General features: G+C 51.5%; 1 protein-coding gene across 1 annotated transcript; it reads right to left on the bottom strand.

The window, feature by feature from the left end:
- Nucleotides 1-2656: 2656 nt before the first annotated feature.
- Nucleotides 2657-3619, bottom strand: LOC129333932 (uncharacterized). Its single transcript, XM_054985868.1, has one exon. It carries the CDS (start codon nucleotides 3617-3619, stop codon nucleotides 2657-2659), a length of 963 nt encoding a protein of 320 aa, XP_054841843.1.
- Between the last annotated feature and the right edge of the window lie 18559 nt (nucleotides 3620-22178).

Here is a 22178-nt window from a genome sequence, read left to right as displayed (position 1 = left end):
AGGACAGGACACAAGGAAGATTTGGAGAACAGAGGCCGCGGCTGGCCAGTCATTCAAATTCAATGAGAGGCTAGTGTTTTCTCGCAGGAGTGATCTGAAGGACAAAAGAGAGGTCCCCGGGGCACGGCCAGTGCATGCCTGTCGCGGAAACATGTGCAAATCACACTGCCTGCACAGCAACTTGGGCCCCAGAAAAAAAGAAGTAGGCAACGCGGGCCAGGCAAGGATCGAATGGGGATCACAATGGACTCAAAGCCATCCCTCTTGCCGCGCGCCCATTTGATCCCCCGAACGAAACCTGCTCTGTTGGAACAGTGGTGGGGAAAGTCCTCCCCCTGCCCCGAGAAACGGCAGGCCAGGAAGGAATATGCTGATTTTTCCTATATTGCACGCCTATCCGCCCGGTACTGCCGGTATTAAACCGGTGTGCGCCCCGAAAAATAAGGCTTTTCAGCCCATAACCGACCAAGCACCATCCCCTCGTCTTCGCCCGATGCTGAAACTTGGCATCCGCCACGCAGCGTCGAGCACCCGTGACCTGACCGCAAGAGGGCTGGGATGGAGCCTGTGGGCGATAAAACCGGGAATATGAGGGCGACTTCATTATTCAGAGCCAAGTTCGACCGCCGCGCAATGTGGCGGTTTGGTGAGAGCTCCGTTTCCACGTGGAGCAGGGTTTCTCGCGAGCCCGAAAACGGCTTTTGGTCATATGCCCACCCATGAACTCAGCTTCTGCTGAGAGGAAACAACGCTTAGGGCCCCCATGGGGGCCCGACAAAACAGTGACAAAGGGAAGGGCGCAGACAATGGGCGAGCCATCACCATGAGTAGGCCTGGGTGGGGAGGTCCTGTGGGTGGAGCGGAGCCTGGATGGCTGGCTGGCCAAGCCACTTATTTGTATGTAAATTAAGAGCAGAGAGCATGGGAGCGGAGTAGCCGCAATGATTGGGCGGGCGCCGGGCAGGAGCCGGCACAGTCAGCACCTTCTTTGCCCACTGCAAGCACACCTGGGCTTTCAGAAGCCTGCGGAGAGGCTGGATTGCGGTTTGCCTTGGCGCCCACCATGACTGAAACTTCACGATCGCTGGGTATTGTACGGGCGGCGTAGTCGCCCCATCTCCATGGGCACCGCCGAAATCGCACATGGCCCTGCCGCCACACTGTGGCCGGCAGGGTGGTGGAGGGCCCCGATTCCACGTGGAACCGGGACTCTCACCATTGCACTCCTTTGTGCGTAAATTTCGTGCAGCAATGCCCGGACCAGGCCGGATTATACTAAAGATCCAACTGCCTGGCCTTCGAATTTGGCTCTGAATAAGGGAGGGCCCTCACGCAACCCCCCCCCGTTCTCTTGGTAAAGGACATTAACGGAGCACCAGGCATCCTTAATTGCGCACACAAAGCGAAGGCCAGTAGGCTGTATGTGCCACCCCCAGTAATCACCAGCTCTGTGTCCCCGCTCCCAGGCCTGCCAATCAGGGCCCCCTCTGTATTATTCCCCGGAAAATATCCCAAGCGTGTGCTCCCGCTCCCGGGCCAGAGCACAGTCAAGGCTCCCCCCGGGCCCTTCCTGTGAAAACTCTCCCTGCAAACAGCTTCCAGATTTGCCTTTAGTGAGGAGTCTGCTGGTTTTCCATGTCACCAAATGTGGGAGATTCTGCCCAAAGAAAATATGATTTCCTCATGCAGTTGAGTCAATTCTTTTTAGTTGTTTTATTAAACCAAAATGTCACATGCACGCACACACACACAAAACAGTTTGCCGCAACCCTATGAGGGGGTCATGTTTAATTCAGGTGACCAAACAGCGTCATGAACTCATTAGGTGTTATAAAGAGTGACTGCTAGATATTTATCAATGGTATATAAAGTTTCAGGAAATTGTTGGAATCTAGTGAAAGCCAGACTAGAAGCAATTTTGGGGTGGGGTAATTTTAAGAACGGCTACCCAGGAGCTGGACTTTGCTTAGCAAGAGACGATTTTAAACACCATTTTGGGTTGAGACACATTTTGGGGTGAAGTCTTCCATGATGGGGTTTTTTTGTGTGTCTCTTTCCATTTGTATGCACCGGTCGGAATGGGACCTGGGGATAGGGAACACACAGCAAACCAAACCCGGGGTATGCTGTGTGAAACCCAACTCAAAGCGGTTCCCGCCCCCAGGCAAGAGCAACCGCCAGGCTGCAACAGCACGATCTCTTGAAAAATAAAAGACAGAGGATGTAGAGGGTTGCCCTAACTCCGGTCAGGCGGGCGGGCCAAGCACCAGCCAAGCCTCTAGAGGCCCCCCCGGCAATAAACAAGAAAACCGCGACCGTGATGGGTCGCCCAGGATCGAGCGAGGATCCCCATGAGCACAAAACCGTCCTTCTATCCTCATGCCCATGGGGTCCTCTGCCTAAAACGGCACCGAACGGCACCAAAGAGCAGTCCTTCGACCCGGCCCCCCTCCCCCATGCTCGCCCAAACACACAGATGCTGTTCCTCCGCCCGCCCGCCCCCCGCCCACCACCACCTTCGACGCGGCCCCCCTCCCCCATGCTCGCCCAAACACACAGATGCTGTCCCTCCGCCCGCCTCACCACCATCCCACCCCCCGCCCCGGATAGAGACACACAGTCTGAAACCGGCTGTACCGGACACAGCTTTATTGGATTATCGGGCATGCTGGAAGTGCGCACTTATGGCGGCACGAATCGATACTGCCCGCACGGTAAGAGCGGCCTCGGACCAGGGAATCTGCGGCTGCTCATCCGCGGGCTCCATCAGCGGCTCGCGCGGGAACGGCCCGTAAACGATGTCCCCGCGCGAGAGGCAAATGTTGTGAAGGATGCAGCAGGTGGTGATTACCGCGACCATGAGGCGCTCTCTGACAAGTAGGGGGCGCTGTAAATAAAGCCAGCGATTTTTCAGAATTCCGAACGAGCGTTCCACACTCATGCGCGCCCGGCTCAGTCTGTAGTTAAAGCGCTCCTGGGCGCGCGTTGATGGCGCCGGATAGGGCTTCATGAGCCAGGGCCGAAGAGGATAGGCAGGGTCCCCGATGATTACCGGGTCGAATGTGACCCCCTCCAGAGTGACCGGCCGCTTCGGGCAACGGGCACCATCCTCGAGTCTCTTGAACAGGGGCGAGTTACGGAGCACACGCGCGTCGTGCGCCCTTCCCGGGAAGCCCACAAAAATGTCCAGGAATCGTGCATCGCTGTCCACCACCGCCTGGAGAATCATGGAGCAGTATCCCTTGCGGTTGATGTACTTGTCCCCAGAGAAAGGCGGAGAACGGATCTCGATGTGTGTCCTGTCCACGGCGCCCCAGGCATTGGGGAATCCCCTCTCCTCGAACCCAGAGATAATGTCCTCGAGGTAATCGATGCAGATCCACTTCTCGGTCAGCTTTGCAGCGATGAGCTCGCAGACCTTGTCGAATATCCCGCAGACGGTAGAGACGCCACGGCCAAAGGCGGGCAGTGTCGCGGAGTTTGTGGTTCCCGTGGCAAGCTTCCAGATGGTGATGGCGATCATCTCCTCGGGAGGGACTGGGTCGCGCATGTGGGTCGTCTCGCGGACGAGATCTTCGCGAAGCTCCCCAACGATGTACTCGAACGTGGCACGTCGCATTCTGAACTGCTGCAGCCACTGCCCATCACTGAACTCGTAGCGCTCCCACCACGGCCACCAGTGAGGGCATGCCCGGGGAAGCACCCATGCCTTCCTCGGCAGGAAAGCAACAATGAAGCACTGCGCCATCTCCTCCACGGACGCAAGTGTTGCCACCAACTGCCGCAGTCTTCTTCTTTGTCGCGCGCGGCAGCCGTTAACGTCCTCCCCCAGCTGCCTCGCGAGCAGGGCCACAGTGTCAGCTGTGGCGGCCGTAGAGCGGATGACCGACCGCGCGAACAAGGAGAGCGCGACCGCAAAGGCACGGAGTGTTTCTCTCGGCGGCTGGCCCGTGCTGCTCCTCTTCCCGTGAGTGGGCGCCATGGTGTGACGGCGACCGCAAGGTTCCCGCCCCACAACGGCCCCTTCTCCTTAGCTGTCCGCCCCCCCGCCCCCTCGTGACGCGGCCGACACTGTCCAATGCCGCGCAAGTGTGACGCCCAGACGCTCTCGAGCAGCCGTCTCTTGCAGCGAGGGGACAGGCGATTGGTCCCCTGCCGGCCGCGTCAGCGTCGCGCCCCCCTCCAACGTACTGTAAAGGCAGCCCAAAACTGACCGCGAAGACCGCCGTTGACGATCGTTTGTTGCTCCCGAGCCCAGCAAAGGATACCCAGAACGGCCAACCGCAACATGGACCCCACCGCACCTCCCAAACCCGCAAGCAGTCTGCCTCTCTTGATCACCCTCAGCACCAGCCCCACGTCCTGCACCGGTGCCGGACTCTCGGTGGTCCCGGTGGCCCGAGGCAAGAAGGCAAAGGCCGCCCCCTGGTCTGACGAGGAAACGAGAGCCCTCATCCAGATTTGGGGGGACGACGCTGTGCAGAGCAGGCTTTCCGCAAGCTACAGGAACGTGAGCCAGTTCCAGTGGATCACGAACGAGATGGTGGCCAGGGGTTTCCCCGGGGACTGGGAGCAGTGTCGTGAGCGGGCGAAGACTCTGAGAAGGGGCTACAAGGAGTGTGTGGACGGGAACAGTCGTTCGGGACACGGGCGGAGGGTTTGGCCCTTCTTTGAGGAGCTGAACCGGTTCCTGCGGCTGGAGCAGGATCTGGTGGTGCCACGGGTGATGGGCACTGGCGTCCCCCCAACCGTCGTTGACCGGCGTCGACGTTCGGCCAGAGCCAATGAGGGGGAACCGGAGGGGGATATCGACAATGTGGCCGGCGTTGGAACGGAGGACACCGAGGACACCTTTGAGGAGCCCGCCGGCGATTGCCTCCCAGATCGATCTGCGGCAGCAGCGGCCAGAGACCACTCCACGGCAGAGACCATCGGTGAGTAATGTCCCTTGTCCCGTGGGCAGTTGTGCGGTCGGGAATGCGGGGTGCCTGCGGGAGGGAGGCCCCCATCTAACACCGTCTCCCTCGTTCTTCACACGCGACCCAGCCGACACCACGGCCGCCGGGACACGCCGTCTGTCTCCGGCGGAGCGAATGTCGAACCTCCGACTTCGGCGCCGGGAGCGCCCGCGCAACGAGGCGATCGTGTGCATGGAGGCGATTCGGCGTGCGGTGGAGAAAATATTGTCGGAGCTGACCGACTCCTGCGCAGTGGAGAAGGAGGCGTGGCAGAGTGAGGCTGCTGACCGAGGCGAGCAAAAATAACTGTTTAGCCGGGCGGTTGAAGCGGCAGAGCACCAAGCAGCCACGGCAGAAAGCTGCATGCGTGACATGGTGCGCCTCCTGGAGAGGATGGTCTCCGCGGTTGAGGCCCCCGCTGCCCCACCATCAAGCACTGCCGGCCCCAGGGACTCCGCAGACGGTGACGCCCCCACAACCGACGCTCCCAACCACGCTCCCACGGCGGATCCTGCCGCAGGTGAGAACCGGCCGCCGGAGCCGCCCGCTCCACGCGCAAAGAGGTCCGTGTCCGGGCCGACCCTGAACCCCTTCCTAGGGGCTACCTGTTTGCAAAAAGGCAGCGCTGCCCACCACGATGCTACCGGCTGTAGGGTGTATGAGGCCCCTCTGCACCGGGGTCAAATCGTCTTCTCGGGCATTCCTATTAATGTGTTTTCCCAATGTTGAGGGGGTTACTTTTTGTTTCTAACCGGTGGCGGCTGTGGGGCGGATTTCGGACGCATAAGGGTGGCGGTGGGAGCTTGGGCGGTGGGAGACGCTGGCCTTTCGAGAGATCCGGCCGGGGAGGGGTGGCGGCCAGTTGTGCCGGTCACGGTTCACGGGGGTTGGTTGGGGGGCGGTTGCTTGTTATCCAGCACCACCCTCGTTGACTTGTGCTCCAGCACTTCTAATGTTCGCTTGAATTGAGTGCACCAGGTTTTTTTTCATGAATAAAGACACTTCCACGACCGCTTTGCTTGTCTTTTTATCAAACACTGGGGATTGGTAAAGGGGAAAAAGTTTTTCCTCCCTTTTACATTCACTTCGCCCCACCCCAAACTACGCTGCCTCACCTCCTTCTGCAAGCAAGCGCGCCCTCCCCCCCCCCGCATTCCCTGCCCATTTTATCAAAGAACAATACATGTAAAGTTATGTTTCCTACTTCGCCGAGGGAACGCCCCCCTTCCCGGCCATGACATAAGCCCAAATAGACCCGTTGCCCTTGGCGGGGCACCGTGGCCAGTGAACAAGTCGCCCGCTCACTGTCATCGGTGCTCCGCGTTTGAATCCGCAGTGCACACACGTGGATGATTGCAACATTCAAGCAGTCATCCGCGCGTGTGCACTTTTATCAGTCACCACCCTGCACCGTGATGGCCCCCCCCGGGCCAGTGAGGGAACGCGGTTGGGAGAATAAAGAGCAAGCACACACACCGACCCCCAAAAGCCCCATCACGGGGTGATGTGATGGCTTCCTCGGGCTCATTGCCCATTGGCTCCTTTCCCGTTTATTTGCCCAATGGTGGCCACAATGAAGCTGCAGGAAACATTTTTGGTGCACTACATTCCCGCCCCCAAATTCCCGGCAATCAAAACAAATGTTTTGCAGACCCTCCCCCCCCAAACCAATTGGACCTTTCCCCCCGAGGCCACGCCCCCCCATTCCCCGGGGTCTCTGTTGGCCGAGGCCACACACCCCCTTACAGGGCGAGAGATAAGCCCGAATAGCACCAGCTACCCTTAGCGGGGCCCCACGGGCAGTGCGCACGGCGCTCGCCCACTGCCTACGGCGCCCCGCGTTCGAACCCGGTGTGCGCATACGTGGGCAATTGGAGAACTGATCAACCGACCGCGCATGCGCATTTTGTCCTTTTCTGCACGATGCTCCCGCCCATGGCGACAGGCGTCCCACGAGCCCCCCCTTTCCTGACGCAGGTCCACCCATGCCCCCCTTGTGCCCAGCTTGCCCCGAGAGGAGAAAAGAGCAAGCTTGCAAGCCGCGTGTCCCGTTCCACAAACATGCAGGCTGCATTGCCGCACCCCTCGCTGTGAGCCACCTCGAGGCTGCCCCAGCCTGCAAGCTGTGTGCCGCCTCCCCTCCCCAAAGATGGGTGCCATGTGTGCCCCCTCTTCCTGGCAAGAGCCACCTGAAGGCTTCCCCAGCCCCTTGTCCCTCTCCGCTGGGGACATGTCCAGGCACGCTTCTCGCCCGACCTATGCCAGGCACCCACCCAGTAGGCCTCAAAGGAGAAGGGAGCAAGCCTGCATGCCAAAGATGGGTGCTATGTGTGCCCCCTCTGCCTGGCAAGAGCCAGTAGGCCTCAAAGGAGAAGGGAGCAAGCCTGCATGCCAAAGATGGGTGCTATGTGTGCCCCCTCTGCCTGGCAAGAGCCACCTGAAGGCTTCCCCAGCCCCTTGTCCCTCTCAGCTTGGGACATGTCCAGGCACGCTTCTCGCCCGACCTACGCCAGGCACCCACCCAGTAGGCCTCAAAGGAGAAGGGAGCAAGCCCGCATGCCGTGTGCCGCCTCCCCTCCCCAAAGATGGGTGTTATGTGTGCCCCCTCTGCCTGGCAAGAGCCACCTGAAGGCTTCCTCAGCCCCTTGTCTCTCTCAGCTTGGGACATGTCCAGGCACGCTTCTCGCCCGACCTATGCCAGGCACCCACCCAGTAGGCCTCAAAGGAGAAGGGAGCAAGCCTGCATGCCAAAGATGGGTGCTATGTGTGCCCCCTCTGCCTGGCAAGAGCCACCTGAAGGCTTCCCCAGCCACTTGTCCCTCTCAGCTTGGGACATGTCCAGGCACGCTTCTCGCCCGACCTACACCAGGCACCCACCCAGTAGGCCTCAAAGGAGAAGGGAGCAAGCCTGCATGCCGTGTGCCGCCTCCCCTCCCCAAAGATGGGTGCTATGTGTGCCCCCTCTGCCTGGCAAGAGCCACCTGAAGGCTTCCCCAGCCCCTTGTCTCTCTCAGCTTGGGACATGTCCAGGCACGCTTCTCGCCCGACCTATGCCAGGCACCCACCCAGTAGGCCTCAAAGGAGAAGGGAGCAAGCCTGCATGCCAAAGATGGGTGCTATGTGTGCCCCCTCTGCCTGGCAATAGCCACCTGAAGGCTTCCCCAGCCCCTTGTTCCTCTCAGCTTGGGACATGTCCAGGCACGCTACTCGCCGGACCTACGCCAGGCACTCACCCAGTAGGCCTCAAAGGAGAAGGGAGCAAGCCTGCATGCCGTGTGCCGCCTCCCCTCCCCAAAGATGGGTGCTATGTGTGCCCCCTCTGCCTGGCAAGAGCCACCTGAAGGCTTCCCCTGCCCCTTGTCCCTCTCAGCTTGGGACATGTCCAGGCACGCTTCTCGCCCGACCTACGCCAGGCACCCACCCAGTAGGCCTCAAAGGAGAAGGGAGCAAGCCCGCATGCCGTGTGCCGCCTCCCCTCCCCAAAGATGGGTGCTATGTGTGCCCCCTCTGCCTGGCAAGAGCCACCTGAAGGCTTCCCCAGCCCCTTGTCTCTCTCAGCTTGGGACATGTCCAGGCACGCTTCTCGCCCGACCTATGCCAGGCACCCACCCAGTAGGCCTCAAAGGAGAAGGGAGCAAGCCTGCATGCCAAAGATGGGTGCTATGTGTGCCCCCTCTGCCTGGCAAGAGCCACCTGAATGCTTCCCCAGCCCCTTGTCCCTCTCAGCTTGGGACATGTCCAGGCACGCTTCTCGCCCGACCTACGCCAGGCACCCACCCAGTAGGCCTCAAAGGAGAAGGGAGCAAGCCTGCATGCCGTGTGCCGCCTCCCCTCCCCAAAGATGGGTGCTATGTGTGACCCCTCTGCCTGGCAAGAGCCACCTGAAGGCTTCCCCAGCCCCTTGTCTCTCTCAGCTTGGGACATGTCCAGGCACGCTTCTCGCCCGACCTATGCCAGGCACCCACCCAGTAGGCCTCAAAGGAGAAGGGAGCAAGCCTGCATGCCAAAGATGGGTGCTATGTGTGCCCCCTCTGCCTGGCAATAGCCACCTGAAGGCTTCCCCAGCCCCTTGTTCCTCTCAGCTTGGGACATGTCCAGGCACGCTACTCGCCGGACCTACGCCAGGCACCCACCCAGTAGGCCTCAAAGGAGAAGGGAGCAAGCCTGCATGCCGTGTGCCGCCTCCCCTCCCCAAAGATGGGTGCTATGTGTGCCCCCTCTGCCTGGCAATAGCCACCTGAAGGCTTCCCCAGCCCCTTGTTCCTCTCAGCTTGGGACATGTCCAGGCACGCTACTCGCCAGACCTACGCCAGGCACCCACCCAGTAGGCCTCAAAGGAGAAGGGAGCAAGCCTGCATGCTGTGTGCCGCCTCCCCTCCCCAAAGATGGGTGCTATTTGTGCCCCCTCTGCCTGGCAAGAGCCACCTGAAGGCTTCCCCAGCCCCTTGTCTCTCTCAGCTTGGGACATGTCCAGGCACGCTTCTCGCCCGACCTATGCCAGGCACCCACCCAGTAGGCCTCAAAGGAGAAGGGAGCAAGCCTGCATGCCAAAGATGGGTGCTATGTGTGCCCCCTCTGCCTGGCAATAGCCACCTGAAGGCTTCCCCAGCCCCTTGTTCCTCTCAGCTTTGGACATGTCCAGGCACGCTTCTCGCCCGACCTACGCCAGGCCCCCACCCAGTAGGCCTCAAAGGAGAAGGGAGCAAGCCCGCATGCCGTGTGCCGCCTCCCCTCCCCAAAGATGGGTGCTATGTGTGCCCCCTCTGCCTGGCAAGAGCCACCTGAAGGCTTCCCCAGCCCCTTGTCTCTCTCAGCTTGGGACATGTCCAGGCACGCTTCTCGCCCGACCTATGCCAGGCACCCACCCAGTAGGCCTCAAAGGAGAAGGGAGCAAGCCTGCATGCCAAAGATGGGTGCTATGTGTGCCCCCTCTGCCTGGCAAGAGCCACCTGAATGCTTCCCCAGCCCCTTGTCCCTCTCAGCTTGGGACATGTCCAGGCACGCTTCTCGCCCGACCTACGCCAGGCACCCACCCAGTAGGCCTCAAAGGAGAAGGGAGCAAGCCTGCATGCCGTGTGCCGCCTCCCCTCCCCAAAGATGGGTGCTATGTGTGACCCCTCTGCCTGGCAAGAGCCACCTGAAGGCTTCCCCAGCCCCTTGTCTCTCTCAGCTTGGGACATGTCCAGGCACGCTTCTCGCCCGACCTATGCCAGGCACCCACCCAGTAGGCCTCAAAGGAGAAGGGAGCAAGCCTGCATGCCAAAGATGGGTGCTATGTGTGCCCCCTCTGCCTGGCAATAGCCACCTGAAGGCTTCCCCAGCCCCTTGTTCCTCTCAGCTTGGGACATGTCCAGGCACGCTACTCGCCGGACCTACGCCAGGCACCCACCCAGTAGGCCTCAAAGGAGAAGGGAGCAAGCCTGCATGCCTTGTGCCGCCTCCCCTCCCCAAAGATGGGTGCTATGTGTGCCCCCTCTGCCTGGCAAGAGCCACCTGAAGGCTTCCCCAGCCCCTTGTCTCTCTCAGCTTGGGACATGTCCAGGCACGCTTCTCGCCCGACCTATGCCAGGCACCCACCCAGTAGGCCTCAAAGGAGAAGGGAGCAAGCCTGCATGCCAAAGATGGGTGCTATGTGTGCCCCCTCTGCCTGGCAAGAGCCAGTAGGCCTCAAAGGAGACAGGAGCAAGCCTGCATGCCAAAGATGGGTGCTATGTGTGCCCCCTCTGCCTGGCAAGAGCCAGTAGGCCTCAAAGGAGAAGGGAGCAAGCCTGCATGCCAAAGATGGGTGCTATGTGTGCCCCCTCTGCCTGGCAAGAGCCAGTAGGCCTCAAAAGAGAAGGGAGATGCGGAACACGTCAATCATCACGAGGCGCCCCGATTCGGCAACCCCAAGATCCGCCCCCACCACAAAGAAAGGTGGATTGGACCATCCAGGGAATTGAATGTCAGCAAAATGTTCATTGGGCAGACATGCAGGCGGGGAGCCTGCCCTCAAGACGTAACAGAATCGGCGGGCACAGGACCGGGGAGCCCAGTCCTTCAGGCCAGAGACGCCAACAGGTTTCTGCACAACCGTGGGTCCTGCACACATGCGGCCAGTCAGCGTGTGCCGGGCTCTGGTCATGCCGGGCGCAGGACCTGCCTGCTGCTCTTGGGGCTGGCACCCCGCGTCACTTCGAACAGCCCTTTCAGCAAACCCCAACAAGCGTCGGCAAACCCGGACAGTGCGCATAGAGTGCTATGACGCGATGCCAACTTATAGTGACGATCAATGCATGACGCCACCTGCCGGCCACTTCAGGTGCAGCAACTGATGGCCTATTTCTCGGCCATTTTCCTGTGAGCATGCGCCAAGGGAAGCGCGTCACAGAAGTACAGCCGAGAACCCGTGGACGGTCGACCGCGAACGCGTGAAGGGGGGGTGCCGAAACACACGGGCAGCACGTGAACAGCAAAACCCGCTGGAGACACGTGTAAGTGCAATCGCGTGGACGGCACGTGAAATGCGTCACGTCTGTTTCGGCTCTATATTTGGCCAGTTTCCTTCTGCCCTCCATGCATCTGACGAAGAGAATGTGATTCTCGAAAGCTTATGCTACAATAAAATTGGTTAGTCTTAAAGGTGCTACTGGACTCTTTCTGATTTTGCAGGTAAATAAGAAAACCAAGTCTGGAGAGAAACTCGGCTCTAGCTTGTGGCTTATATGATTAGGTTCACCAAACTGAGGAGTAGCACAAGGTTCATGTTTCTCTGATTCAAGCTCCCAGCAGCTACTGAATCCTTCTGCATGGCTCCCCTGTACAAGTAAGGCCCTCCTGCTGTACGGTGAGGTGCTGCAGACTTGGAGGGGGAACCATTTGCTTGGCTGCCGCTGCCGGGTACAGTGGGGGCTCGCCCAGACAGGTCAAAGCGGAGGTCCGAGGTGACCCCAGAGCTTGACCTGTACCGCTAGTTAGCTAGATCCTTTGCCGTAGTGACAAGTATGTTGTAATCAATAAAGTGGCCCAATTTTAATCCCAAGCTTTGTGTCTGCCTTTTGTTTCAACTGGTGGGGGGAGGGGGGCAAAATGGAAGCCATAATCAGCAGTAATGTGGGATTTAAGAAAACCTCATAGCACAGAGATGAAAGTCTTGGTATTTGGGGCATTTAATTCCAAACAATAGCCACGGGTTCATAAAAAGCATAGTCCTCCTCAAAATCTCAAGTTTTTGAAGGAACTAGTAAATATACATTTTGAACCCCCCTCCTCCTCCCCCTCATACCCAGCACATTTCTTAACATTTCTTAAAATTCAACATTTTTATGGTCATGAGAGTTCAAATGGAAAAAAATAACCTTAACTCTGGGAGTGATATAAAGGTGTATTTTGCTTCTGTGCTTTGGAAGGCACAGAGCAATACTATTTCTACTGGGAAAAAAACATTGTTGCTTTATTCCAAGTTTTTTTTTTAAGTTTGCTTTGAAGTAAGCACTCTTCATATAGTCTCATTCTTCAACAGTGACTTGTGTCTTGACTTATGGACTGGATTCCGGCAAGATGCCATTTTTGTGTGAAGAGAAATAATTTCAATGTAGATCAAAAAAATTGTAGAGCCCCAGAGTTATAATCTCTACAGAGATCCAGGTTTGTAATCTCAGACCCTGCCCCTCTTCTCTTCCTGTCACACAGTTTTCTTCAGAGTACACTGATTCCTTCTATAGAGTTTCAAGCATTCATCTCCATACTCATACTCTATACTGGGCAGTCCAGTCTGTAGCAGTTTTAGGCAGCTGCCTCTTCCTCTGAATCTCTGGCCTCTTTAACTGATGAGGAGGAATCTGTACTCTGGTCAGTGACAATCATAAGCAGACATAACAGACTGAACAACAAAAAAAAGAAAAGGCAATAAAACTATGATCCACTGACCCTGACTTTTTACATACCCTGTGCTGGAAAATTAGGGCTGGCAAATTTATCCTTGAAGTTGTAAGTTTCAGAAATAACTCATTACCTCAGTTTCATAGCGTGACAATTCTTCTTTGGTTCAGCAACACATAGTTATTACTGCCATTGCAATGGAGATCTTGTGTGAGATAGCTCCTGTAAGAAGGCAAGATAGCCAGCAAGAGGCTTTTCCTCATGGTCATGGGATTTGCCCAACCCTTTGGGGTCATCTTTCTTTTCTTGCTCTGAAAGGAAGATTCACACACCCCACACCCCCACACATACACTTTTGACCTCCCAAGCTCTTATGTGTTACTTTTCTACCCTTTGATCTTTCCTGGATGAATCACCTGCACATCTGTGCACCTGGATGGTTCTTCTATTGCGAGTTGAGTCATACACCTCACTTACCCCTTGTGTATGTTAGCCTGCAAAAGGCACCCAGCACTGGCTGAGCATATACTGAGTACAGACCTCAGTACTGTAAACTTCAACATGAATTCTGGAGTGGGGAAGGCTTTCCCCCATGCAGCCATGCATGAAATGTAAAATCATCCAACCCAGCAGTAATGAAATCAGAGAAACACCACAAGGACAAAGAGACACAACATAGTCATGTCTAGTTAGAATACTACATGCCATCCAAAATCCATAATAAAATATTAGAATGGCTTAATAAATGTGAGAAGAATTCCATCAAAAGAATTGGAAATTTTTTCAAAAAGTTTTCATCTAGCACCTGAAGGATAAAAGAGAAGGCATCTCTTTTACCTACAGGATGATGGCATTCCATTGTCCCTACTAAATACACTGTTCCTAATTGCCACCTACCTAATTTCTGTGGATAGGGGTCATAGAGCCGGACATAATATGAAGATATTAACTGAAAGGACAATGAAGCTGGAGGCAGTCATTTTGAGAAATGAATCAGCAAAACCCATCAGCAAAACCAGGACTACTAAAATATACTTCACTAGAAAGCACTGTCCAAACAGTGCAATCTCAAACAGATACACTCTTCTAAGGTACACCCATTGAAGCCGATATGCTTAAAATGATGCAACTATGCTTAGGATTTCACAGCTGCCTGTATAACTACGCTGTATAATACTTTTGGAATTCTTGTTTGTTTGGTGCTTCCTGTCATGGTGACCAAGTATTACCTGACATGTCCACTTTAGAGATGCATCACAGGCAGCGGTATACAGTTGATGCCACCTTGACTAAAATCTACAGTGGAGTGAAACACCAACAACATGTTTCCTCATGACTGATGGCTGGACAGCTTACCCTCAAAAGTACAACATGGCAATATCTTGGAGCCTGTATTGAAAGCTTTGAAGTACAGCATTCCTGAAGTATTCATATAAATTGCCCTTGGTAGTCTACAGCATCTCTATAGGGGCTCGAGGCACCAAGAAACAGCTGGGGAAAAGGAAGAGATGGGTGGGGTAGTGAGAGCTTCAACAGAGAAATGAGAGAGACAGCACAGCCAGCTCTGGTGCATAAAGGGAATAAATATGAATGCATTGTTTCAAAGTTCTTCACCCTGGGAACCTTCAAAAATTGTTTTCCTATTCTGGGGGTTTTATATCTCATCGACTTGTGGCTAAGTATCCCATTCATTCAATGTCTGGGACAGCTGCCCTTTTTTCTCTGGAAATGTTTGGATCCCCCTGAGAAAACAAGCCAAAGCCACATTCAGCTGCAGCTGAGATTAAGCTTTGACTAAATAAGCATGGAGGATAATTCACTTTCTCCTTCTGTTATTGTTTTCTTCATCCTTGGATCCTAGGTAATTTATTGTAAAGGTATACAAATTTGGGCTGGTAACGGCTGTCTGCTAACTCATGATTTAACAGTCATTTGTATCTTCGCTGCAGTGCATTTTAAACAGATGAAGATGTGCCAGGAATGAAAAGATTTCTTTTTATCAATATCAGGCCTTGGTTTGTCTAGCAAACTAAAGCATTGTCCTTTATCTCTTATGATTCATTGATAAGAAACAGGAAATGAAGACATATAATGCCAACTTCACAAATAGTCAAAGCCATTATAATCATTGTTGTAATTGACAATATTCGTTGAAATCCTAACACGTTTACCAGTAACTAAATCACAATCGGCCAAAGGAGATCCTTAATAGGACAGCGCTATTAAAATTCTAAGTCCCCTTCATACTATAAGTTATAGTATGAAGTGGATAGTAACTAGTAATCTGTCCACCCTACCAACAAGAAATTGCAGCAGTGTGGTTAAAATCTAATGAAAATATCTAGAAACCACTCATAATTTTTTTCAAATACCTGGAAGCCCTGTCAAATGGATGCATTCTTGTTTCATATAGGTCACTGAAAGGAGAGCAAGGCTGATAAGCCTTTGATCATACTTATAGGATTGCTCTGCTAGGCCCATCTCATGTTTATATTTCAGTTGGTAAAGTTACCACAGCATGAAGTGTCACTTTTGTGCGGTACATATATCTATCTTCTTTGGTCAAGCAGTGAACAAATGACACAGTGCGAAGCTACAAGTGACAAATGACACTTGAACGGCAAGTGTATTTCTCCCTGTTCACTTGCGCTCCACTCAATCCACTTGCCGTTCAAGTGTCATTCGTCACTTGTAGCTTGTCCCAAAGTCTGCACTTGGTGAGATAGAGTCAACAATTAAACCTTCTCCCTAGAGGAATGGTAAGGTCTCTTTCATTGGAGGTATCCCAGCAAAGGCCACACAGCCATCTCTCAGGAATGCTTTAGTTGTGGATTTCATGCCCTGAAGAGAGGATTTAGGATAGATGGCCTAAAAAATCTCTTCCAAATTTATTTTGTTTAATGTGTTTGTATATTTGTCAATGTTTTTATTTCCCTTCTTTTTGTTGTTTATAGATTTTTTTGAAATGCTGCATGGTTTTAGTATGACATATTTACAGTCATACAAATAACATGGTGAGAGTGAGAACAGCTCCTGGAGTCAGGGCTGAACAGTTTCCCACCCAAGTCTCTCTTCACCACTCACCTGGCAGATTGGCAGGGGTAGGAAAAGTGAGCAGAGGCAAGCTGGAGCATGCTGCACACAAGCTGTGCAGGCCCAATGATGTCACTTCCAGTTTAAACTAAAAGTTATGGCTTCTCACCAGAGATAATTATTTAAGAATCACCTTAAAGCAAAGCAAAAATGCAGTGTTTTGGGCCTGCTGAGATGCCATAGCCCTGAGGACCCTGGTTGCAGGATACTTTTACCTGCCTCTGCTTACTGGGACACGAGGATCACCCCCCCAGCACTCCCCCATCCCCACTTTTCAGGTAAAGAGGGCCTGGCAGCCCTACCTGGAGTTACGGTGGGTTTGGCAAATGATGACACACAATCTATCCAAAGCTAAGCATATTAAAATTCCCATTGTCCTGAAAACGAAACAGCATATGCTTAACACTCCCAATGAAATCACTGGGAGAATTACCACAGAATCCTAACCATGTTTACTCAGGGCCAAGCTACACATGACGAATGACACTTGAATGGCAAGTGGATTGAGTGGAGGGCAAGTGAACAGGGAGAAATACACTTGCTGTTCAAGTGTCATTCGTCATGTGTAGCTTGGCCCTCAGAAGTAACTTTCAATTAGCACAGTGTCATTTACTTCTAAGTAAAATTGCATAGCTTTAAAGCAATTAATAGTAATAAAGTACCTGCAGTCATCAGGGCTAAGCAAAAGATAAAAATGCAAGGCAGACACCCTGTTCACATACTGCCCCCCAAGAGACTTGCTGCCTCCAATGTCTCCAGCCTTTTCCCCTGCCATGACCTCCAATATCTTTTTCACTTTTCTGTAGAAGCTTTAATCCTACCATTATCTAATACCCCCCTCCAAATTAGTTAATTAACATGGGAATATGCTACAGTCACCAGAGTCACCTAGGGGCCTGGTTGCTGCCATGGGTGAGGATGAGGACGGTGCATGGCAGCCGCCATGTTGTCAGCTCACCCAGTATCCTCTGGGTGAGCTCGGGGACCAATCAGTTTAAAGTTGCAGGCTTGGGGGCCAATCAGTTTAAAATTCCCAGCCAGCCTATCAGGGGTGGCTGGGAGGGAGCAGCCAGGGGGGGGGCAGGGCCTGACCTCGGACTGCAGGGAGGCAGTTCTCCCTCTGGTCCAGCATCTGGGTATTTATCAACTGCCAGCCCCGCTCCTCCGCACTTTGCTCTTGGCTGCAAAAACTCACCCATCTCTCCCTGTGGTTATGTTTGTTCTCTTTGTCACAACTTCATCTGGCAGTTTGTCATTGGATCGGATCCCTTATGAGGGGAGGCAGGGCCTGCGTGCCCAGCCTCCCCATTAAGAGGATTCCCATATGGAATCTTGGGAGTGAGTTAAGGAGGTGCATGCCCAGCTTGGGAGCTGCCAGGGCATGTTCACTCCCAGGTGGCAGGGGAATCTTACAGGGGTGTACACCCATATGATCTCCACCTTAATATCACTCCTGGGGTCCCCCCCTCAGCAGTGGTCTGGGGGGGGTGAGGGACATCGGCTGGCAGGCAGGTCAGCCGATGCTTTGGGATCTGATCCATATGCATCGCCAATGCTCCTTCATGCTGTATTTCAGTAAAGTTGTGGCCAATTTTCACTCCAATTAATGTGTGGGTTTGAGTTTGTCACCTCTTCATCTCTTCACCATTAGCCATAGGTTGCAATATTGGTTGGCCATGAAAGTCTTCTCCTTTCCAGCTTTTGTCAGTTGAACCAATAGGATCTCTCTGGAAATGTCTTGTCTGGCCGCTGAGTGCAGACTTTGGTTCTTTTCAAACCTACCTGGCTGTGATGAAGAACAAGTGGACAGGGGAGTCACCATTTTATCAAGCCGCAGGAGAAAGAGTGCTTGCATGGACCTTGGCCAGGGTGTTTGCAGGTTTACTTAATTAGAAAATACTGAACATTTATAAATACTGGACAGTCCAGTTTTTTCTCAGTTTATCTACTGGACAGAAATGGAAAATACTGGACACCGGGCAACCCTAACTTCAACATACTCAAAGAGAAATCAAGATATATTTGAGGTGGGAAAATGTCATGGACTACTGAAAGTTCTCCAGAAAGTTAGGCAAGAGACGTTTCAGAAATAAAGGCATTTTAGTTAGTTTGGTTAAACTGAGAACAATTTACAGATGGCTCCAATGAGTCATGTCTCTTAGAAATTCTAGAATTTCACAATAGATCCTGTGTCAGCACAACATTCACAGAAAGGACACCATATGGAAAACTGCTCAACATTAGTTTCTAATTCAAAACACCAGCAACCAAAAAAGGGCTAAGAAATAAACTAAGATAAAAACAGAGTACAATTCAGAATGCCTTTAACACTGTCCACAAATCCTGTAGGTATCACTCATAAGTGAGAATGATGAAAATTTACTGGCAAGACATGCACACTATCTCCCTTACACTTTATTCCCTCAGAAACCCTAACATGGAGATGTCATACTATCTTGATGCATCTGCCCCTTCCAATAAAGGCTGCCTGGCAAAATTCTTCATTAGGAAAAAAAGCTGTAAAAAGATGTGAAATCTGCTGTGTGGCTCATGTGCTTAATGAGGTTGATGTAACCACAATATTCACTCTCTTCTGCCTTCCAATGGTCTACTCTTGGGTAGAGTAGCCACTACTGGTGAAGGAGGGTTTACTTATGGTTCTGAGCAAGGAAAAGCCTTGAGTCTCAGAACCTGAGTGAGTGGGCGACTATGAAGTTCCCTTCTTTATTCAAGAGGAAGACCCTGGCAAGATCCTCATTTCCAGCAAACCAGCTGTTCCTGGTCCATGAAAACGCCATGAACCACGAACTGTATGGTTCAGTTTTTTCGCGATTCATGCCCACCTCTGCTTTTTACACCTTCTCTCTAGTCAGGGAAATCATTCAAGGCTATAGGTTGAAGGCTTATCACATCTCCTTCTTCCTACCCCTTATGTGAAGAGTTCTGTAGAAAGGGCTGGTTTTCTTTGACCAGTCATGAAGGGGTGGTGGTGTATGCAAATATTTCTTCCAGGATCATGGGGGCTTTTGCAGTAGTATTTTGGGGTTGTGTGCAGAACTAAGATGGGCTACAATTTTTTTCCCAGGTGGTTTGCGCTAACTGTGGTACAATTGCCCACCATTGTTCTCCTTCCTGAAGATATTGGTCAGCCTTTTAATGTACATTTGAAGCTTATGTGTCTTGCCACAGTGAATGAAATGGTTGTTGGTTCTGTTAAGAACCTCATTTAAAAAGACCTTTCTTAAAGCTAAACAGCAAAGGAGAGTGTTTGCCCATTATAGCAGCTTGCCAGTTTCTAGCCTTTTCTCAGATGTAAAAGTTATTCAGAGTAATTGAGGTGGGGGCCATTACTGAATCTTTCTTTTTTATTTTTGATGTTTGCCACATGTTGCTTTAGTCCATTAAATTCCTAGCAGATTTTCACAATACTTTAAAGAAGCCTTAAGCAAAGTTATGGGTGGTTTAATATTTTTAAAGCAATATTTGACAATGCACAATCCAATTTTTATAAGAAAGAAACTTATAGAAATGAACTTTCATCCAGACTAATTTGTATTTAGAGGTAGGGCAAAAGTAATATGTCAACCAAATTCTTCTCTAACACAGCAGTAATTTTGCATACCAAACCAAGCTGAGAGATGCTAGAATAGGAATAGATGCTAAAGAGGGGATAGGGATGCCGAAACACCTGCCAGATGGTACTATCTTATATACTTTTACATGTAAATTCATGTAAGTTCAGTTGGGCTTCCTCCCAAGTCAGTGTACATAGGTTTGCTGGCTGTAATTCTTTGGTCTCTTAAGTGGTTTGTCCTGCACTGAATGAGGTTCCTATAAGACCATTTAGTCCTGAATGTAAAATTACCTAATAGTACCACTGGGTCCCCAGACCTCCACATTGTATTTCTGTCAGAGAATGGAGACTGCCCAAGATCACCCAATGCGTAAGGAATTGGACTCAGACTCCAGTCCTTATTCAACACTACCACTTTAGAAGACTGGAACTAGATCCAGGCCAAGTACAACCCCTGGGATCTCCAGTTTAAAGGATCAGGCAAGTGGTGATGCAGGGGATATATAGCTGAAGGCCTGATGAGCCACTGCCCACCAGTACTCACCTTGATAGACCAATGGTCTGATTCAGTATAAGATAGCTTAATGTGTTCACTCACAGGCCCTTTATGCCAAAAAGATTGCAAATATTCAAATCCAAAAATAAAACTACATAGCAGTCAAACTAGCTGCTTTGTCAAACATAAACAATGGCACCATTTTTTTTTTGTTAGGTGACCAGGCATCTCTCAGCATCTAGGTGGCTAGAGGAAATCTACATTCTGTTGATTCCTGTGTCATATTCACAGTTCCTGGGGCTCAGCTATCAGCTTTCCTCCTGGGTTGACTCCCGTAGTTGAGAGTATTGCTTTGATAAGGTTGTAGCTATTCTGGCACATACTGATCTTTCCTCCTGATGTTCTGGGGATCAGCCATCCAACTCGGCAAGTGAGCTCAGCATGTTGTTTGCAGCTGAGCAAGCAAGAATGAAACCTGGGTGATTCATGCAGCAAAGAGGTCAGCAGAAGCTTTTTTTCTTTGCTTCTGCTCGAAGTTTTCTCAAAGTTACCCAAGAAATCCACTTCTGACAGACTTTGTAGTGCAAGCCAGGTTACAGTTCTGGAAAGTTCCGTGCAAGAGTCATTTGCTGACACGTGTTTATAATTATGGCTTCAGGGCCAAACTAAACAATGCACAGCTGATGTACATAACAACCTCCAATTTTTAAAATGAAAAGCAGCTGTGGGAAACTGAATTTTTGAACATTGGAGCACTAGAGGGTGGTTAACGCTTTCCATGGTCTACTACTTTGATGCCCTCAGCAAGCTCCCTTTTCAGCCATGGGAGAAGACTCTGAGGGGAAAAAACTGTTACAGAAGCCTGCCATACAATGCCTAGATCATTGTACTGTTATCCTGTTATTCTGTCGTGCAAAGTTCAGCAGTTGCATTTGTATCCTGTTTCCCACGGAATTCAAGTCAACGTCCAAAGGGGCCAAGTAGAAATGCCACAGAATTCCATAGCTTTCTGCATCATTATTTTGACTTTAAAATCCCAATTTCATTTTCAGTTTTTCCTGCATGTGAATAGAACCCCTGAATAGTTATTGTTGTTCCATTTTTTGTTTCCTAGCATTGAGTCTTTCCCATCAATTCATGTAGTTTTAACATTATTTTGGAATCCTCTCATTAAGCTTTTATGGTGCTTGCTTAATGACCTTTTGTTATGAGTGTCTACTCTAAACCATTGGAATTTGGATCACACATTACTAGGTGAGGGTTGAACCCATTAAGTTGTTCAGATCCGGTTTGGTGGAAATAAAATCCCATAGAAAATTGACACAGTCTTCTAAGTTATAGACTCATATGTCAAGTCTAATTTCTGTAAGAATTTAAATACCCAAGAACTGTGGATGCTGTTCAAATGGGGATAAAAGTAGGAAATATTGCCAGAGGCCAAATAATAACAACAGTTGGAAGCCCAGCCACAACAATAAGCTGGACATTTGTATAGCCTGCAACCCTTTTATGAAAAAGCAGCTCAGATTAATAACAGCAGGAAGACCACTAAGAAGACTGAGAGAAAGGAGCATCATAGAAAAGGGATATTTTACTAAATACCATTTGGTAAAGCTTTCATGTCTTTTTTTAAATTATTAGACTGCTGTGTTTGTGCACTAGGGTATACAAGAGGAAGAAAATAAATATGTCTAAGACAGATTTAGGAATATGTATATTCATTCTTATTTACCTTTCTGAAATAAGTATCTTCTAAAATAGACCTGCCCTGCACAACATAAAAGGCCCTGAGCTGGTGCCCTCCAAGACACACTCTTGGAGAATGTCAGATGGCTCTTGTGTGCAACCCCTTTTCACCTAGTTGTGGGAACATCTGAGGCCCCAAGGAAACTTCATATGATTGCTGATTTGGCAAAAGATCTCTAATTTGGTTGATCCATTTTTAAAAGAAACAAATTAGCCAGTGCTTAGAAGCTAATTGGTAACCCAGGCAGATGCTGTCAGTGAGAGGGAGTTGAACCTTTACCTCCCATGCCTCTTCTATGATTCAAAATGCCCCTCCGATTAGCTCTGCGTGAGTGAAAAGACAAGCACAAACAAGTGGCTGAAGCTGTCTTTCCCCTTGCTTCTAATAGTGAATCATAGGGCCAAGCTACAAGTGACGAATGACACTTGAACAGCAAGTGGATTGAGTGGA

This window comes from Eublepharis macularius, chromosome 7 (genome assembly GCF_028583425.1).
Source record: "Eublepharis macularius isolate TG4126 chromosome 7, MPM_Emac_v1.0, whole genome shotgun sequence".
In the NCBI taxonomy this organism is placed as follows: domain Eukaryota; kingdom Metazoa; phylum Chordata; class Lepidosauria; order Squamata; family Eublepharidae; genus Eublepharis; species Eublepharis macularius.
This window is presented reverse-complemented; position numbering and strand designations above follow the sequence as displayed.